This window comes from Gopherus flavomarginatus, chromosome 7, assembly GCF_025201925.1.
Source record: "Gopherus flavomarginatus isolate rGopFla2 chromosome 7, rGopFla2.mat.asm, whole genome shotgun sequence".
Lineage (NCBI taxonomy): Eukaryota > Metazoa > Chordata > Testudines > Testudinidae > Gopherus > Gopherus flavomarginatus.
Window position 1 is genome coordinate 81,810,094 of NC_066623.1, and position 15,893 is coordinate 81,825,986.

Consider the following 15,893-nt stretch of genomic DNA (forward strand, 5'->3'; position numbering starts at 1 on the left):
TGCAGCTGCACCGGTGTAAGATTGGTTATGTAGCCACTCTATGCCAATGGGAGAAAGCACTCCTGTCGAAATCATAAACCCACCTAAATGAATGGAAATAGCTATGACACACCCCTGAGCAACATAAGTTTTGCTGACATAAGTGGTAGTGTAGACATGGCCTTAGGTTAGATATTAGGAAAAACTTTCTAACTGTAATGATAGTTAAGCACTGGACTGGGCTTCCAAGACAGATTGTGGAATCACCCTTGCTGGAGGCTCTTCAGGAAAGATTAGACAAACACTTGTCTAGGTGTCCTTGCCCTGCCTCAGCACAGGGAACTGGACTAGATGACCTCTTAAGGTCCCTTCCAGTCCTACATTTGTAGGATCCTATATGTATCATTTTATGTTTTTCTTTTTAAAATATTACCATTTTATCAGAGTTGCAGATATTCATATATCATGGCAGTTCATATTATTTGGCTTAGACAGTTCATATTTATCACAGGATTTTCTTCCATGATCATCATCCTATCATTGTATATGAGAAACAAGACAATATTTAAAAGTAGCTACTTAAATAATTTACAGGTACCTTTCAATAACTGTTCCATTTTGAATCATCCAAATATCACAATATGTGCGCACTATCAGCATAACGGCAATAAGTATCAAATAACCTGTCTAATACAAAACAAGCAAGCAATTAATCAATGTTTAGTAATGACAACACAAAAATTAAAATAACCCAATGGAAAATTGGGAAGGTAGAAATCTTCCACTCCTTTTTAAGGGAAACACTTTGCTTACTTTATAGGTCAGATTCTAATACATAATGTTTTCTATAACAAAAGTCCGTTACTATACTTGTTATTAGGAAGATCTCTTTTGTACAAGAGGTTACTTTTCTGCATTCTAAATGCTAATATGGTTTATTACATATACATAAGGCTACATTTTAGTCATGGGTATTTTTAGTAAAAGTCATGGACAGGTCATGGGCACTAAACAAAAATTCATGGCCCGTGACCTGTCCATGACTTTTGCTGTATACCCTTGACTAAAACTGGGGGGGGGGGAGGCTCGGGGGGCACTGTGGGTGGTGATCTGAGGAGCGGCATGGGTGCTTGGCGGGGGCGTGCAGCCGAGGGAAGAGCTGCGGATGCTGGAATGGGGGGCGTGGCCCGGGGGGGCATACAGTTGCTTGGGGGGAAGGCACATGGGTGCTGGGAAGAGGGGCGTGGCCTGGGGAGTGGGACACAGGTGCTTGGGCGGTGCAGCAGGTGCTGGGGAGGGAGGGTTGGGCAGGATCCCTACCCAGCTCCTGGGAAGCGGCAACCCCAGCTCCTATCTCCATGTGCTGCCTCCGCTCTGCTCCAAGGCCAAGTTCTGCAGCTCCCATTGGCTGGGAACCACGGCCAAAGGAAGCTACAGGGGCCGTGCCTGTAGGCAGAGGCAGCATGTGGAGATAGGAGCTGAGGGAGGGAAGTTCCTGTCAACCTTCTGGGGAACCCCCACCCACTCTGTAAGCACTCCCCTGCACCCCAATCCCCAGCCCTGAGCCCACCCCCCTCACAACTCCTGCTGCTAAGGGGGGGTAGGGGCCCAGACTGCCCCGGAAGCAGCCAGTGTGCCTGGCCCAAGGGCTGTCCGAGCTGCTCAGGCAGCTCCTGGGCCAGCCACACCAGGCTGCTGCAGAAGTCACAGAGGTCACAGAATCCGTGACTTCCGCAACACACACAGACCTTTACGTATTTACCCACTGAGAACTGTACACCTCACGACACAAGTATTCTAACAAATGGAGAGAAAGTGTAGACATGTTAAGGAACAAGCTTATGAACCAAATTTAAGCATTCAGGGGCAACTTTTCAGCCTAGAAAGCCAAACAATGCAATCCGTAATGAGCCTCTAATGCCTGTACATCAGAGCTTGCGTTCAGAGTTGAACTGATTCTCTCATCCTAAAAATATCTCCAGATGCTTACAGAATATACAAGTTTGGGGTATAGTGACCCCTGGTTGGTGCATACAGCAGAGAATTTTATCTTGAAAATTCTAGTCTGAGCAGTTTTCCTACGAAGACATTCATTGATTTTGGCCAAAATGGCTCTTTAGTAGGTGGAACTTGGCCACCAAAAGCTAAATCACAATTCACAATGAAGGTTATTAACCTCCAGAAGAAATCACCAAGAAAGATAATCAGTTCTTCATCATATATAGTAAATCAACACTAGCTGTCCTTCTAAAAGATACTCTACAGCTCAACCACAAGTTACTGGGCTCGATGCAGGAATTATTAAGCAAAGTTCTATGGCAGTGGCTCTCAAACTTTTTTTTACTGGTGACCCCTTTCACATAGCAATCCTCTGAGTGTGACCCCCCTTATAAATTAAAAGTACTTTTTAAATATATTTAACACCATTATAAATGCTGGAGGCAAAGTGGTGTTTGGGGTGGAGGTTGACAGCTTGTGACCCCCTCATGCAATAACCTTGTGATCCCCTGAGGGGTCCCAACTCCCAGTTTGAGAACCCCTGTTCTATGGCCTATATTATAACTATCAGACTAGATAACTATTTAATTTTAAAATTATCTGCATGTGAACTTGAATTTCTAATATTTAATCCAAAACCATGATTTTTTTTTAATGTGCCACTAATGACATGCTATTTTTCTAGTCTAGTAGAAGAAAGAGAGCAATCAAAGTATTTATGTTTTCAGACCTATGATTACTACGAAAAGCTACATGACTAAGAAATTGGATCATTTTTATTTGTAACCGGATGGCAATGCTTACCTCTTTACAAAATGTTCTAGGGACCATTATTTTCAGGATTCGACAAATTCTTGCAACAAACACTTTGTCCACAATTGCTCGCTCTTTCTTTCCTTCTTTCTGCATAGCATGAATAACATGAGACAAGAAAATTTTGTATTAAGTTAAATCGTTACAAGCAGCAGATATGACCTTTTCCCCATCCAAATTATGAACACGTTGCCTTGTGCAGTATCTTGACATTTCTTTGTAATTAAGTTATGTTACAACATACCTTATTTACATGCCAGGATTACAAAATTGTAGTTCAATACCTATTTACGTTAAGAGTAATAAAAAACTAAACTAGATAGATACAAGCAATGCAGACCATAAGCCATAACAATAACTCGTTATGGTATCTATGAATGCTATTGCAATATTAATAAAAGTAGCTCTGTCAGGTAATATAGACCTTAAATTTGTCATCTCAAAATTGCTAGGCTCAGACATTACCCTTTTGATCATGCAGTATTTTTTTAAAATATATTCCCTCTCCTCAAGTAGTTAGAGGAAAAACAATAGTTCATGTTAATACTAATCCTTCACACTGGGCTCCGTTAGTGTCAGATCAGCTTACCTATATATGTTAGAAAAAACACAAGGAGTCCTTGTGGCACTTTAGAGACTAACACATTTATTTGGGCACAAGCTTTCATGGGCTACAGCCCACTTCATCAGATGGCTGGAGTGGAAAATACAGTAGCAGGTAAACCCTGCAACAAACCCTAGTGCCAATTCTGTCCACATATCTATTCCAGGGACACCATCATAGGACCTAACCACATCAGCCACACCATCAAGGGCTCGCTCACCTGCACATCTACCAATATGACATATGCTATCATGTGCCAGCAATGCCCCTCTGCCATGTACATTGGCCAAACCGGACTGTCTCTACGCAAATGAATAAATGGACACAAATCTGACATCAGGAATTATAACATTCAACAACCAGTAGAAGAACACTTCAGTGTCCCTGGTCAGTCAATAACAGACCTAAAAGTGGCAATTCTTCAACAAAAAAATATAAAACACAGACTCCAAACGTGAAACTGCAGAACTGGAATTAATTTGCAAACTGGATACCATCAAATGTAGGCCTGAATAAAAACTGGTAATGGTTGGGTCATTACAAAACCTAAGCCTAATTTCCCCCATACTAATTTCCCCCTACTGTTACTCACACCTTCTTGTCAACTGTTTGAAATGAGCCACTCATTACCACTACAAAAGTGATTTTTCCTCCCTTGGTATCCCACTGTTAATTGAATTGTCCTGTTAGACTGACCTCCCACTTGGTAAGGCAACTCTCATCCTTTCATGTGCTGTGTATTTATACCTGCTACTATATTTTCCCCTCCATGCATCTGATGAAGAAGTTCTAGCCCGTGAAAGCTTATGCCCCAAAAAATTTGTTAGTGTCTAAGGTGCCACAAGGTCTCCTTGTTGTTTTTGCTAACACAGACTAACAAGGCTACCACTCTGAACCCTATTTTTTTTTAAAGTTACCTTAAGACAGATGACACAGAACAAAGATACTGACGAAAGGCTCATTTTAAGACTCATCAGAACTGAGTAAAAAGTAGGTTTGTCAAATGTAGAACAGCAGCCATTTGGAAACACACAATTTTCAACCTTTTAAGAGGGTATGACAGAAAACTGCAATTAAATTTTAAGTCTCTCTATAAAAAAACCTCACCCAGGCTTATTTAAATCATGAAGAAAAAATATTATAAGGATGGGATCAATTTTAGTCATGGTAATAAAATATTTTCATCTAAATTAACAACAAATCTAAAAGACAAGCAAATATAGCATAGTAACTCCTCACTTAACTTCCTCCCGCTTAATGTTGTTTCAAAGTTACACACCTGCTCTATTAGAGAACATGCTCGTTTAAAGTTGTGCAATGCTCCCTTATAACATTGTCTGGCTGCCTGCTCTTTCCACTGCTTGTCAGATTCTGTGGAAGAGCAGTGACTTTACAACGGAGCATTGCACAAGTTCTCTTCTCCGCCTCAACCTCCTTCCTCCCAACACTTTCCCCACCACCAAAAGCTGTTTGGTGGCGCTTAAGACTTTCTTGGAGGGTGAGGGAGGCGCAGGGAAGTGCTGCATCTCCGCTCCTCTCCCTCTAAGCACTGCCAAACAGCTGTTTGGTGGCAGAGAAGTGCTGGGAGGGAGGGGGATGAGCGGGGAAGTGTCACGTCTCTGCTCCTCCCCCTCCCTCCCAGAAAGTCCTAAGTGCCGCCCAAGAGCTGTCTGGTGGCACTTAGGACTTTCGGGGGGTGGGCGGGGAGAGGGGAGGAGAGGGAGAGTGGGAAGAGGTGGGCCTGGAGTGGAGGGAGGCCAGGAAGAGGCAGGCCTGGAGCATCCTCAGCAAAGTCAGCGCCTGTTCTTCTCCAGGGAAGCTGGAGAAGTGCGAAAGTGCTTCCTAGTGTCCTTGCTGCAGAGGGCTATGCCTGTGTGGGGTAAGGTAGGGGCACTCCCCAACCACAGTACAGTACTATACACTATATAATGCCTTTTGTCTGCCCCCCAAAAAAATTCCTTGGCATCTAACCCCCAGCATTTACATTAAATCTTATGGGAAAACTGGATTCATTTAACATCGTTTCATTTAAAGTTGCATTTTTCAGGAACATAATTACGACCTTAAGTGAGGAGTTACTGTAACAGTAAGGCTCCGATTCTGCACACTCTTATATGCAAGATACCCCATTGAAGTCAATGGGAGTATTGCGGTGCACGAATTTAAAAATGCACACAAATGTTTGCAGGATCATGGCTTACAAATGCAGTGAACAGACAACAGATTAGGCAACAAGAAATTCTAGCAATGAACATTTATCTTGGACCACTGGCTTGACCAAACTCTCAGGCATTCTCTACTCTCTAGAATTCAACAGTTTGTAACTGAACTGATAGCATCACATACTAACAGTTCATTGTGCCCATACTAGCCATACACTATCATTTTAACAGCTCTTGCAGGTTTGCATCACATCCACATTAGCACTGATCTAAACTGTGCCACTTGCAACCTGCTCTGGATACCCATTCCACAGTTCCCAACACAGTTTCCAGGAACAAGACATTCTGGAGACTTCAAAAAGATAGCAGTGCACTAAAGCATTAAGAGGGTTACTTGAACTTCAGGTAGCCTGTATCCATACCATCACTTACAATAGTTCACGCATTGTATTCAGCCCTGCTGTAAACAAGTACAGTCCAAACGGTATTTAGCACATTTATTCAACTGTTTGAGAGTATTTACATGTGGATGCAGAACACGTTACAAACATGCCACAGCAAACACACACTTTTTAGCATGATATATTTCTCTACTGTACACAGGCCTATGACTATGTTGCAGAAATTATATGTGAAAATTGCTTTTTGAGCAAAGCTGCTTAATTGTTCTGGAAACTATACAACCTAAGTTTCTGCAAACTGCGACAGTCTATTTAGCACTACGCAGGCACTCAGCGAACCCGCCTGGGGACCGGCAGGGGGAGGGGCACCCTAACCCCTTCCTTGACCTTCCCCTGCTGCCTATCCTGGAGCCCCAGAGCTGCCACAACGGAGAGAGGTGCTGCTCCCCCGTCCCCGGTGCTGCTGCTGCAGCGAGAGAGAGCTGGGGGGAGTCCTCTCTCCTTGTTGTAGCCCTCCTGGAACACCCTCCTGCACCTCATCCCAGGCCCCACTCCAGAGCCTGCACCCTCAGCTGGAGCCCTCACACCCCTGCACCCAACCCTCTGCCCCAGCCTTGAGCCCCCTCCCACACTCCACACCTCTCAGCCTCACCTCCACCACATGAATTTTGTTATGCACCAATATGAAGGGGATGTGTGACACATCTCCACATTGGTGCACATAACAAAACTCATTCTGCACAAGGGTGGGAAAAATTAGAGGGAACACTGATTACACCACATTAAAAAAAATTAAAGGTGACCTGCAAAGAATCTCTTAAAATTAGGCTTGTGCTCTTTTTTGCTTCTTTATAATGTAGGAAAGGGATACCAACGTTGTTTTTTATTTTGTTTTGTTTATTTTGTGTGCTTACTTTTCAGTTTAGAACTATTAGAAATGTCAAGCCCCGTCTCCTCTGGTTCTGGTGGAGGATGTGCTAGATCATGTTTATCATGAGCTCTCACTACTAATTGAAGGGGTGGAATAAAATCTTGGACATACATTCTCACTGAAGTGTTAGTAACTGAAATTAAATACATTGTTAATAAAAAAGCCAAACAGTGACTAAAATATCACTTCCCTGCCCTAACTTTCACTTGCTTTGTTCATAAAATGTCAGTTTCACTAGGTCTCCAGTCAGAGTGTCTTTTCAAACTAGAAAGGATATGAATTTCTAATATTAAAAACAAGCAGAAAAAAAATTTCAGCCTTTTTTATGCATCATAAAGCAGCCTAGTTCTGACATTTACTCAGTAAGCCCAACGCTACTTTTAGCAACTCTTGAAAACTCATTTTATATTGTACTTTAAGATCAAATGCAAACGAATTTTGGCTTTAAAAAGGTACTTTTTTTTTTAAAGGAACCCGAAAAAGTTGAACTTTTAAAAGGCTTTTGTTTTTTAAAAAAGGATTATAATTATGTCAGATTTGACACTAGTTTCCACACTGAAAATTGAAAAAAAAAAAAAAAGAAAGAAAAGAAAAGCAGCGATGATCACTTCAAACACCAAATGAACTATTCCAATCAACTAATGCCAGTATATGAAGTTTATAGGCAGTGGTTGTTACAAGAAATGTGGCCAAACTTGTAACAGTGGTTAACTTAATGTCTGTAAAAGGTCATGATTTTACAGTCTGCTGCTACCCCACAAAAAGGTCCTGATTCTTCTCTTGGTTACTGTGATATGATACTGCAGTAACTTCATCAAAGTCTATGGCATTACACTAGATTTACACCAATGTAAACAAGACTAAGATCTGTCCCTAGCTATCAAGAGCAAAGGCATTTTCTCACATCATAAGATTTATTCACAGGAACAAAGGCCATGGCTACACTAGAGAGTTGCAGCGCTGGTGAGGGGGTTACAGCGCTGCAACTTAGGATGTGACCACACTTGCAAAGCACGGCCAGCGCTGCAACTCCCTGGTTGCAGCGCTGGCTGTACACCCGGTCGAGCCTCAGGTGTAGGGATTCCAGCGCTGGTGGTCCAGCGCTGGTCAGCAAGTGTGGACGCCCACCAGCGCTTTTATTGACCTCCGGGGTATAAGGAGGTATCCCAGCATACCTTATCAGCCTCTCTGGTAATCATGCACATTCCACTGCCCTGGGCTCAGCTGACCCCACCTTTAAATGCCCCGGGAATTTTAAAAATCCCCTTCCTGTTTGCTCAGCCAGGTGTGGAGTGCAATCAATCAATCAATCAGCGACCATGCCTCCACGCCCCAGACGAACCCCAGCATGGAACAGTTTCGAGCTGCAGGACCTCATCAGTGTTTGGGATGAGGAAGCTGTGCAAGCACAGCTGCACTCCAGCCAGAGAAATTATGATACCTATGGGCAGATATCACAGTCCTTGCTGAGAAGGGGCCATGAATGGGACGCGTTGCAGTGCAGGGTAAAAATTAAGGAACTGCGCAGTGCTTACTGCAAAGCCCATGAGGGAAATTGCCGCTCAGGAGCTGCCCCCACAACCTGCCGTTTTTACAAGGAGCTGGATGCCATACTTGGGTGTGACCCCACTGCCAATCCTAGGAGCACGATGGAGAGTTCGGAGCAGGGAGAAGTGGGGGAGGGTGTAGAGGAAGCCGAGAGTCAGGCTACTGTGGTGGAGGGAGACATCCCGGAGTCCCAGGAGGCATGCAGCCAGGAGCTCTTCTCAAGCCAGGAGGAGGCTAGCCAGTCGCAGCAGCTGGAAGTTGCTGGTGAGGAAGAAGCTGAGGAGCATGCTTGGGGTAAGCAGATTTTTATGTTTTGGGAGAGGACGGTTTGGGTTATGGCTGCCTGCATGCATGCCTAAATGTGGAATACCCCATTGATTTGCTCTATCACGTCTCTGTAATCTGCCTCGGTAATCTCTTGAAAAGTTGCAGCCAGAGCGTGGGCAATGTGCTTTCGCAAGTTTATAGGGAGAGCCACCGTGGTCCTTGTCCCTGTCAGGCTAACTCGTACGATCCACTGTGCAGCGAGGGGTGGGGGGACCATGGCTGCACACAGGCAAGCTGCATAGGGGCCAGGGTGGAATCCACATTGCTGTAGAAGACCCTCCCTCTCTTCCCAGGTAACACACAGCAGTGATATATCTGGCAGTAGGAAACCCTGTTGAAAATTTAGGGATACTTGAGTGCAGAGCGCCAGGTTCGCGGTCCCCCCCACCCCCCAGCACCGCGGTGCGTTCCGGTCTCCCCACCCCCTTCCAGCAAGTAGCCAGCCCCGCGGTGCGGTCCGGTCTCCCCACCCCCTTCCAGCAGGCAGCCAGCGCCACGGTGCGCTCCGGTCTCCCCCCCCGCCCCTTTCCAGCAGGCAGCCAGCCCCGCGGTGCGCTCCGGTCTCTCCCCCTCGATTTCCAGCAGGCAGCCAGCCCCGCGGTGTGCTCCGGTCTCTCCCCCTCGATTTCCAGCAGGCAGCCAGCCCCGCGGTGTGCTCCGGTCTCCCCACCCCCCTTTCCAGCAGGCAGCCAGCCCCGCGGGGCGTTCCCCCTCCCTCACCAGCAGGCCGGCAGTTCCGCGGACCGCCCTCCCCCGCCAGCAGCTCGCCACCTTCATGTTCCCTACTGTCCCCTGTGCAGGCCACCAGCTACCTCCTGTCCCCAGTGCAGATAAACCCCAGTGAGCCATCAGTCAGCTCCCCCTCCCAGGTGAAGTCAGGGCAGAAACACTCACCCCATTGCTCGCCATGCCTTCGCTTCCCTGGCCTCTCTGTGTTATGTTAGGTATGTGGGAATGATGCTACAAAAAGTCTAAAAACTCCTTCACTGTGTGATGATAAACAATGTAGCCTCTGTGTATTACATGTTTCTATCTATTTTTTTTTTAGTGACCTTGACTAATGCAGCCGGATCACCGGCCTCACGTCGCTTGCAGAACTTGAGAAAAAATCCACGAAAATCAAAAGAGGAGTTGATCAAAGCAGTTATGAATCACTACAACAGAGAAAGTAGGAAGATGCAGGAATGGAGAGAGAAAATGTATGAGTGGAGGCAAACAGAAAGCAGGAGAAAGGAATTGGCTACCAAAAAAACCTCAAAGCACATGATAAGCCTCCTGGCTCGCCAAACTGACTCTTTCGAGTCTCTTGTAGCCATGCAGGCAGATCTGTACCGTGGTAACCCACACCCCTCCCAAAGCTCTCTTTCTTGTTCCCCAGTATTTGCACAAAACACCTTTCTCCAGCAGCCAGTTTCTTATTACCCCCAGCTGCCCCCAACACCTGTACGATCACCTACCAGCCCTGATAACTACAATTCTTACCCTGTGCACTCCACCCCCATTACTCTGCAGCATAGTAATCCTGAAGTGCAGCAGACATTGAACAGTAATCCAAACAGGACATATTCAAACCTCTGAATGTACAGTCCACCACCCTAACCCCCCTGGCCTTTTATGTACTGTACTTTGAATAAAGGATTTTACGGCTTTTATTATGTTTTATTATTGCAGGAAGTAGTAAATATTGTACCCCAAGGTAGAAAGGAGCACAGCAAAGGCACCAAACGTTACTGTTGGCTCTCAGCATCAAATTGCTCCCTTAAGGCATCCCTAATCCTTGAAGCCCTTTCCTAGGCCTCTCTAGTAGCCCTGCTCTCTGGCTGTGCAAATTCATCCTCTAGGCGTCGAACCTCGGAGGTCCATTCCTCACTGAATCTTTCACCCTTCCCTTCACAAATATTATGGAGGGTACAGCACGCGGATATAATAGCGGAGATGCTGCTTTCCCCCAAATCTAGCTTCCCATAAAGACACCTCCAGTGGCCTTTCAAATGGCCAAAAGCACACTCCACAGTCATTCTGCACCAGCTCAGCCTGTAGTTGAACCGGTCCTTGCTCCTGTCAAGCTTCCCTGTATACGGTTTCATGAGCCAAGGCATTAAGGTGTAAGCGGGGTCTCCAAGGATCACAGTAGGCATTTCGACGTCCCCTACTGTGATCTTGCGGTCTGGGAAAAAAGTCCTGGCCCTCAGCTTCCTGAACAGGCCACTGTTCTGAAAGATGCATGCATCATGCACCTTTCCAGGTCATCCTGAGTAAATGTCAGTGAAACACCCACGGTGATCCACAAGCGCTTGCAGAACCACGGAGAAATACCCCTTGCGATTAACATACTCTGATGCCAGGTGGGGTGGGAACAGAATAGGAATATGCATCCCATCTATTGCCCCTCCACAGTTAGGGAAACCCATTTGTGCAAAGCCATCCACAATGTCCTGCACGTTCCCCAGAGTCACAGTTCTTCTTAGCAGGGTGCGATTAATGGCTGTGCAAGCTTCCATCAGCACCATTCCAACGGTGGACTTTCCCACTCCAAACTGGTTTGCCACCGATCGGTAGCTGTCTGGAGTTGCCAACTTCCAGATTGCAATAGCCACCCGCTTCTCCACTGGCAGGGCAGCTCTCAATCTCGTGTCCCTGCGCCGCAGGGTAGGGGCGAGCTCAGCACACAGTCCCATGAAAGTGGCTTTTCTCATCCGAAAGTTCTGCAGCCACTGCTCGTCATCCCAGGCTTGCAGGATGATGTGATCACACCACTGAGTGCTGGTTTCCCGAGCCCAAAGGCGGCGTTCCACGGTGCTAAGCACGTCTGTTACTGCCACAAGCAACTGAGTGTCTTGAGCGTCAGGCATTTCAATATCATCGTCTGACTCCTCACTGTCACTTTGCAGCTGAAAGAATAGCTCCACTGCCATGCGTGATGTGCTGGCAACATTCATCAGCAAGGTCCTCAGCAGCTCAGCCTCCATTTGTAACAAAAATCTCAGAAATCGCGCTGCAGACTCACAATGCCGCCAAACTGCTCGGAATGTGTAGCAAAGCACCACGGGGCGTTGGAACAGGAAGCGGAAAGACCCGCACACTTCCTTCCCCTTCCCACAAGCCACAGCGCCAAAATGGGACGAGGTGCTCTGTGGGATAGCTGACCACAATGCACCACTCCCAACAGCGCTGAAAGTGCTGCAAATGTGGTCACACTGCAGCGCTGGTAGCTGTCAGTGTGGCCACACTGCAGTGCTGGCCCTACACAGCTGTACGAACACAGCTGTAACTACTAGTGCTGCAAAACTCTAAGTGTAGCCATGGCCAAAGAGGCTGGACCCTGCTCCCATTGTAGTTAATTCAGCAGGACTGGGCCCTGAATCTTTCTAGCCATTCCTTTGCTATAGCTAAATTATCTGTTACACAATGAAAAAATACTGAAATAGAAAAGTTTAAAAAATTATCTTGTCTTAGGGTACAGGATGATCTTGGAACTAAACAATGCATGTCTCAGCCTCTAAAGATAAAGGTCCCAAATATACAGACCTTATATTTGTTAAAGACTATCTAACATGTCCTTTGGGGAGTGGGGGGGGGCCCCTATGGCTCCTGATGCTGAATACTGTATTAACAGCCTGAAGAGGGTTGTCCTCCATCCGTCTCCCCCCTGCCCCCTGCCGCCACCCTTAAAAACACCTTTTTAAAAAAATAAAAAATAAATCAAGAATGCCAAAGCTGGTATTCCACAGTTTTACTTGCGTACTTTCTTTACATATCAGGGCTGATTTACATTTGAAAAAGTTGTAAAAATACAATTAAACTGGTTGAGCAACTTAAGATAAATTTATTTAAACAGAATTTAAAACACTATGTGCTTTTACATTAAGGCTTTGCACTGCTGTAGGTTGATTGATTTAAAATTCATTTAATTATTCCATGCAACATCTCTAGTCTAGGCCAGATTTCAGAGCACTTTGCCAAAACTGTCACTTATTAGACTCTTTCCCATATTTCTAGAACAGACTACCTTGGCATATTATTAAGGGGTAGGCATGCTGAATCTGTAAGATGTCCTTCCTCCAAACGTTAACAAAGCACAAAAATTTAATAGACATTAAAATTCTAGAGTGGCTAAACATCTATTTCCTCTCTCAGTTTACCTTTTATTATGATAATTTCTTCAGTGATCATGAAGTATTCCCAGGTACACAAGAACTGAACATTTAAAGAAAGACCACAGACAAATAAACAAACAAAAAGAAACCAACCCATCCTTTCAGGTCTTGATTATATACCATGACAAAAGCAAAAAGGCACAAGGCTATTTTTTTTTTCCTTTGGAAAGTAACCTTTAAAGAATTTGAAGACATTGAAGCCTAGTACTTTCAAAATGTACCCACTTTATTTATTACATTTATAAAATGCTTTGTGTTTTTCCCTTGTTACAAAAGGAAGCTTCCATACTTTTTTTTTTTTAAAGAAACATCACAATCCAATACTCAAAATCTAGAAACCAGTCACCGCAAACCTATGTATCCTTCTTAGCTGCATTAGTTCTACAACCACTATAGCTCAGATTTGAAAAAAAAAAAACAAAAAACAAGAAACTCAATTTTGGAAAGAAGGATTAATTAAATCTAAACCACATTTTATTGATATTATTTAAAATAAAATAAAAAGACAAATAATTACCTCATTATTCTGCAACGTTGGTTTTTCATTTTTCTTACTGTGGAGGAAAAAAGGATTTTACTTAGCTTTTTTCTAACATTTTTTGGTACTTAATTTTGCAATATCTTGGCCTCTTTAGAAAGTTCTAACAGAGCAAAGGGATTCTCAGGAAAGACATTGCATCTATATGGTACAGTACATACACTGTACAGTAAAACATCTTATGAAATCTGAGAATTGTAAGTACAGTTCAGACACCTGTACCAAATCTAGTTCAGAATTTCTGGTCATTTTGTTTTTATTTAGGCATATAGTAAAAATACACAATCAGTGAGAATTCTCACCTGATACTATAATCTTTAAAAAGATTAAGAGGATTATGTTTTTGCCTATGTTATACAAGCCTGATTAATCACTTCAAAGAACAATAGACTGTAATCCTTTAATTTCTTGTATATAACTACCAAAAACCATGGACTGATTTGCAGACTCTATTTAGTCCAGATTTCAAAGATTCTAAGCACGTTTCCATTAGTTTTCCATATTCATACCTGTACATCTTAAAGTATTTACCAACGGTAATATTGGAGAACACTGATCTAGGCATTTACCTGGGACTCCTATCACTATTGTATTTGAGTACCTACATATATAAATGGATGTCATGTTATGAATACCCTTAAGGGATGGGAAGCATCATCATCCCCCATTTTAGAGAGAGGAAACTGAGGCACAGAAAGCTTAAATGATTTACACACAGAAAGTCTCTGACAGAGCTGGGAACCGAACTCCTATTTTCTTAGTTCCAAACCACTGCCTTAGCCACAAGACCACTCTTCTTCCCAAAACTATGTATTTAACAGAAACATTACAACTTTTTTCAGTCTAGGTGACAGTAAGATACTTAATCCCGACACTTTATGCTGTATGTTGTTTTCTATACCAGGGGTCGGCAACCTTTCAGAAGTGCTGCGCCGAGTCTTCATTTATTCACTCTAACTTAAGGTTTTGCATGGCGGTAATACATTTTAACGTTTTTAGAAGGTCTCTCTCTGTAAGTCTATAAACTATTGTTTTATGTAAGTAAACAAGTTTTTTAAAATGTTTAAGAAGCTTCATTTAAAATTAAATTAAAATGCAGATCTTATCAGTTTAGTGCAGTGGTTGTTAACCTGGGGTGCATGCACCCCTGAGGCAGGGCCGGTGCAAGGATATTTTGCACCCTAGGCGAAACTTCCACCTTGCGCCCCACCCCCGCACATCAGTTCATTAAGGGCCATATCACAAAGACTTTTTATAGACCCCAGGGGCCAGCTGTTCCCAGGGGCTGCTCCCCAGACCAGGTTCTCCCCCTTCCCCACTCCCTGAACTCCCCGGGAGGCTGCACAGCCCCTCTGCGAGCCCTCCCTACCCCACCCCAGTGGCCCCTGCCCCGAGCCCACTCACTGGCTTTGCCAGGCTTGGGCTGCTGCAAGCAGCTCAGAAGGGAGGAGCCGCCTTCCGGAGGCACCGGAGAGCCAGGAGCGTCTCGCTTGCGGCAACAGTGAGCCCCAGCCATGGAGGAGCCGGTGCGGTGCAGGGGTGCAGCAGCCCTGCAAAGACTCAAAGACTCAGACTCTAGGGTCAGAAGGGACCAATGTGATCATCTAGTCCAACACCCTGCACAAACCAGGCCACAGAATCCTACCCATCCACTTCTATAACAACCCCTAACCTATGTCTGAGTTATTGAAGTCTTCAAATTGTGGTTTGAAGACCTCAAGCTGCAGAGAATCCAAACCACAAGGCGGCGGTTCTGCTAGCAGGCAGCAGCCATGACAGCCCCCCTGCGCCAGCTGTGGCCGGGTGCCCCCCAGGGGGCTCCTGCAGGCTACAGTGGATGTATGCGGGCGCCAGCCCCTATGAGCCCCCCAGCTCCCCACTCACCTAGGGTTACCATATTTCAACAATCAAAAAAAGGGAAGAGCCCTGTCCTAGCCCCACCCCTATCCACACCCTCCCACTTTCCACCCCAACTGCCCCCATCAGAACTCCCAACCCTCCCTGCTCCTTGTCCCCTGTCAAAACAGTTAAAGAAAAACTTGTTTAATAACAACTGCCATTAATTAGGAGTTCAAAGCCACTCCTTCTCCCATATTTCTAGAACAGACTACTTTTGCATATGAGAACACTGAATCAATGGAAAGGAAGAAAAATGGTAAGCATTCAGAAAGCACACAGAATAAATGGAACATTTAAACATGCAAAAGTTTAGAGCATACCCACATTAAGTTCTCTCAACAAATGCATTAGTTCCAAAATATGTTTTTAGCAGAAGCCCTGAGGCTGTAACAGCATGCAGTTGCAGATGACAGCTCAGGAACCCAAGATGTAGCAGGCAAAAAGAGGAAGGTAGGCACAAGCAGGAGCACCAATGTCTGTGCTGGGTGGCTACTAAAGTGCCTATAATATGTCCAGCCATCCTGCCACGACAACAG

At 44.9% G+C, this 15,893-nt stretch overlaps 1 protein-coding gene across 2 annotated transcripts in view; it reads right to left on the bottom strand.

Annotated features, from left to right (window-relative positions):
- The window catches only part of ABCD3 (ATP binding cassette subfamily D member 3), an 89,105-nt gene that overhangs the window by 44,803 nt on the left and 28,409 nt on the right, over nucleotides 1-15,893 (bottom strand). Inside the window, exons 2-4 of one of the 2 annotated variants that reach the window (XM_050960953.1) lie at nucleotides 13,438-13,474; nucleotides 2,782-2,880; nucleotides 578-666 (exon numbers count right to left, since the gene is read on the bottom strand). In XM_050960953.1, the coding sequence (XP_050816910.1) occupies nucleotides 578-666; nucleotides 2,782-2,880; nucleotides 13,438-13,474 (225 nt within the window). The remainder of the gene's footprint in view (nucleotides 1-577; nucleotides 667-2,781; nucleotides 2,881-13,437; nucleotides 13,475-15,893) is intronic. The other variant, XM_050960954.1, reaches the window with a different exon arrangement.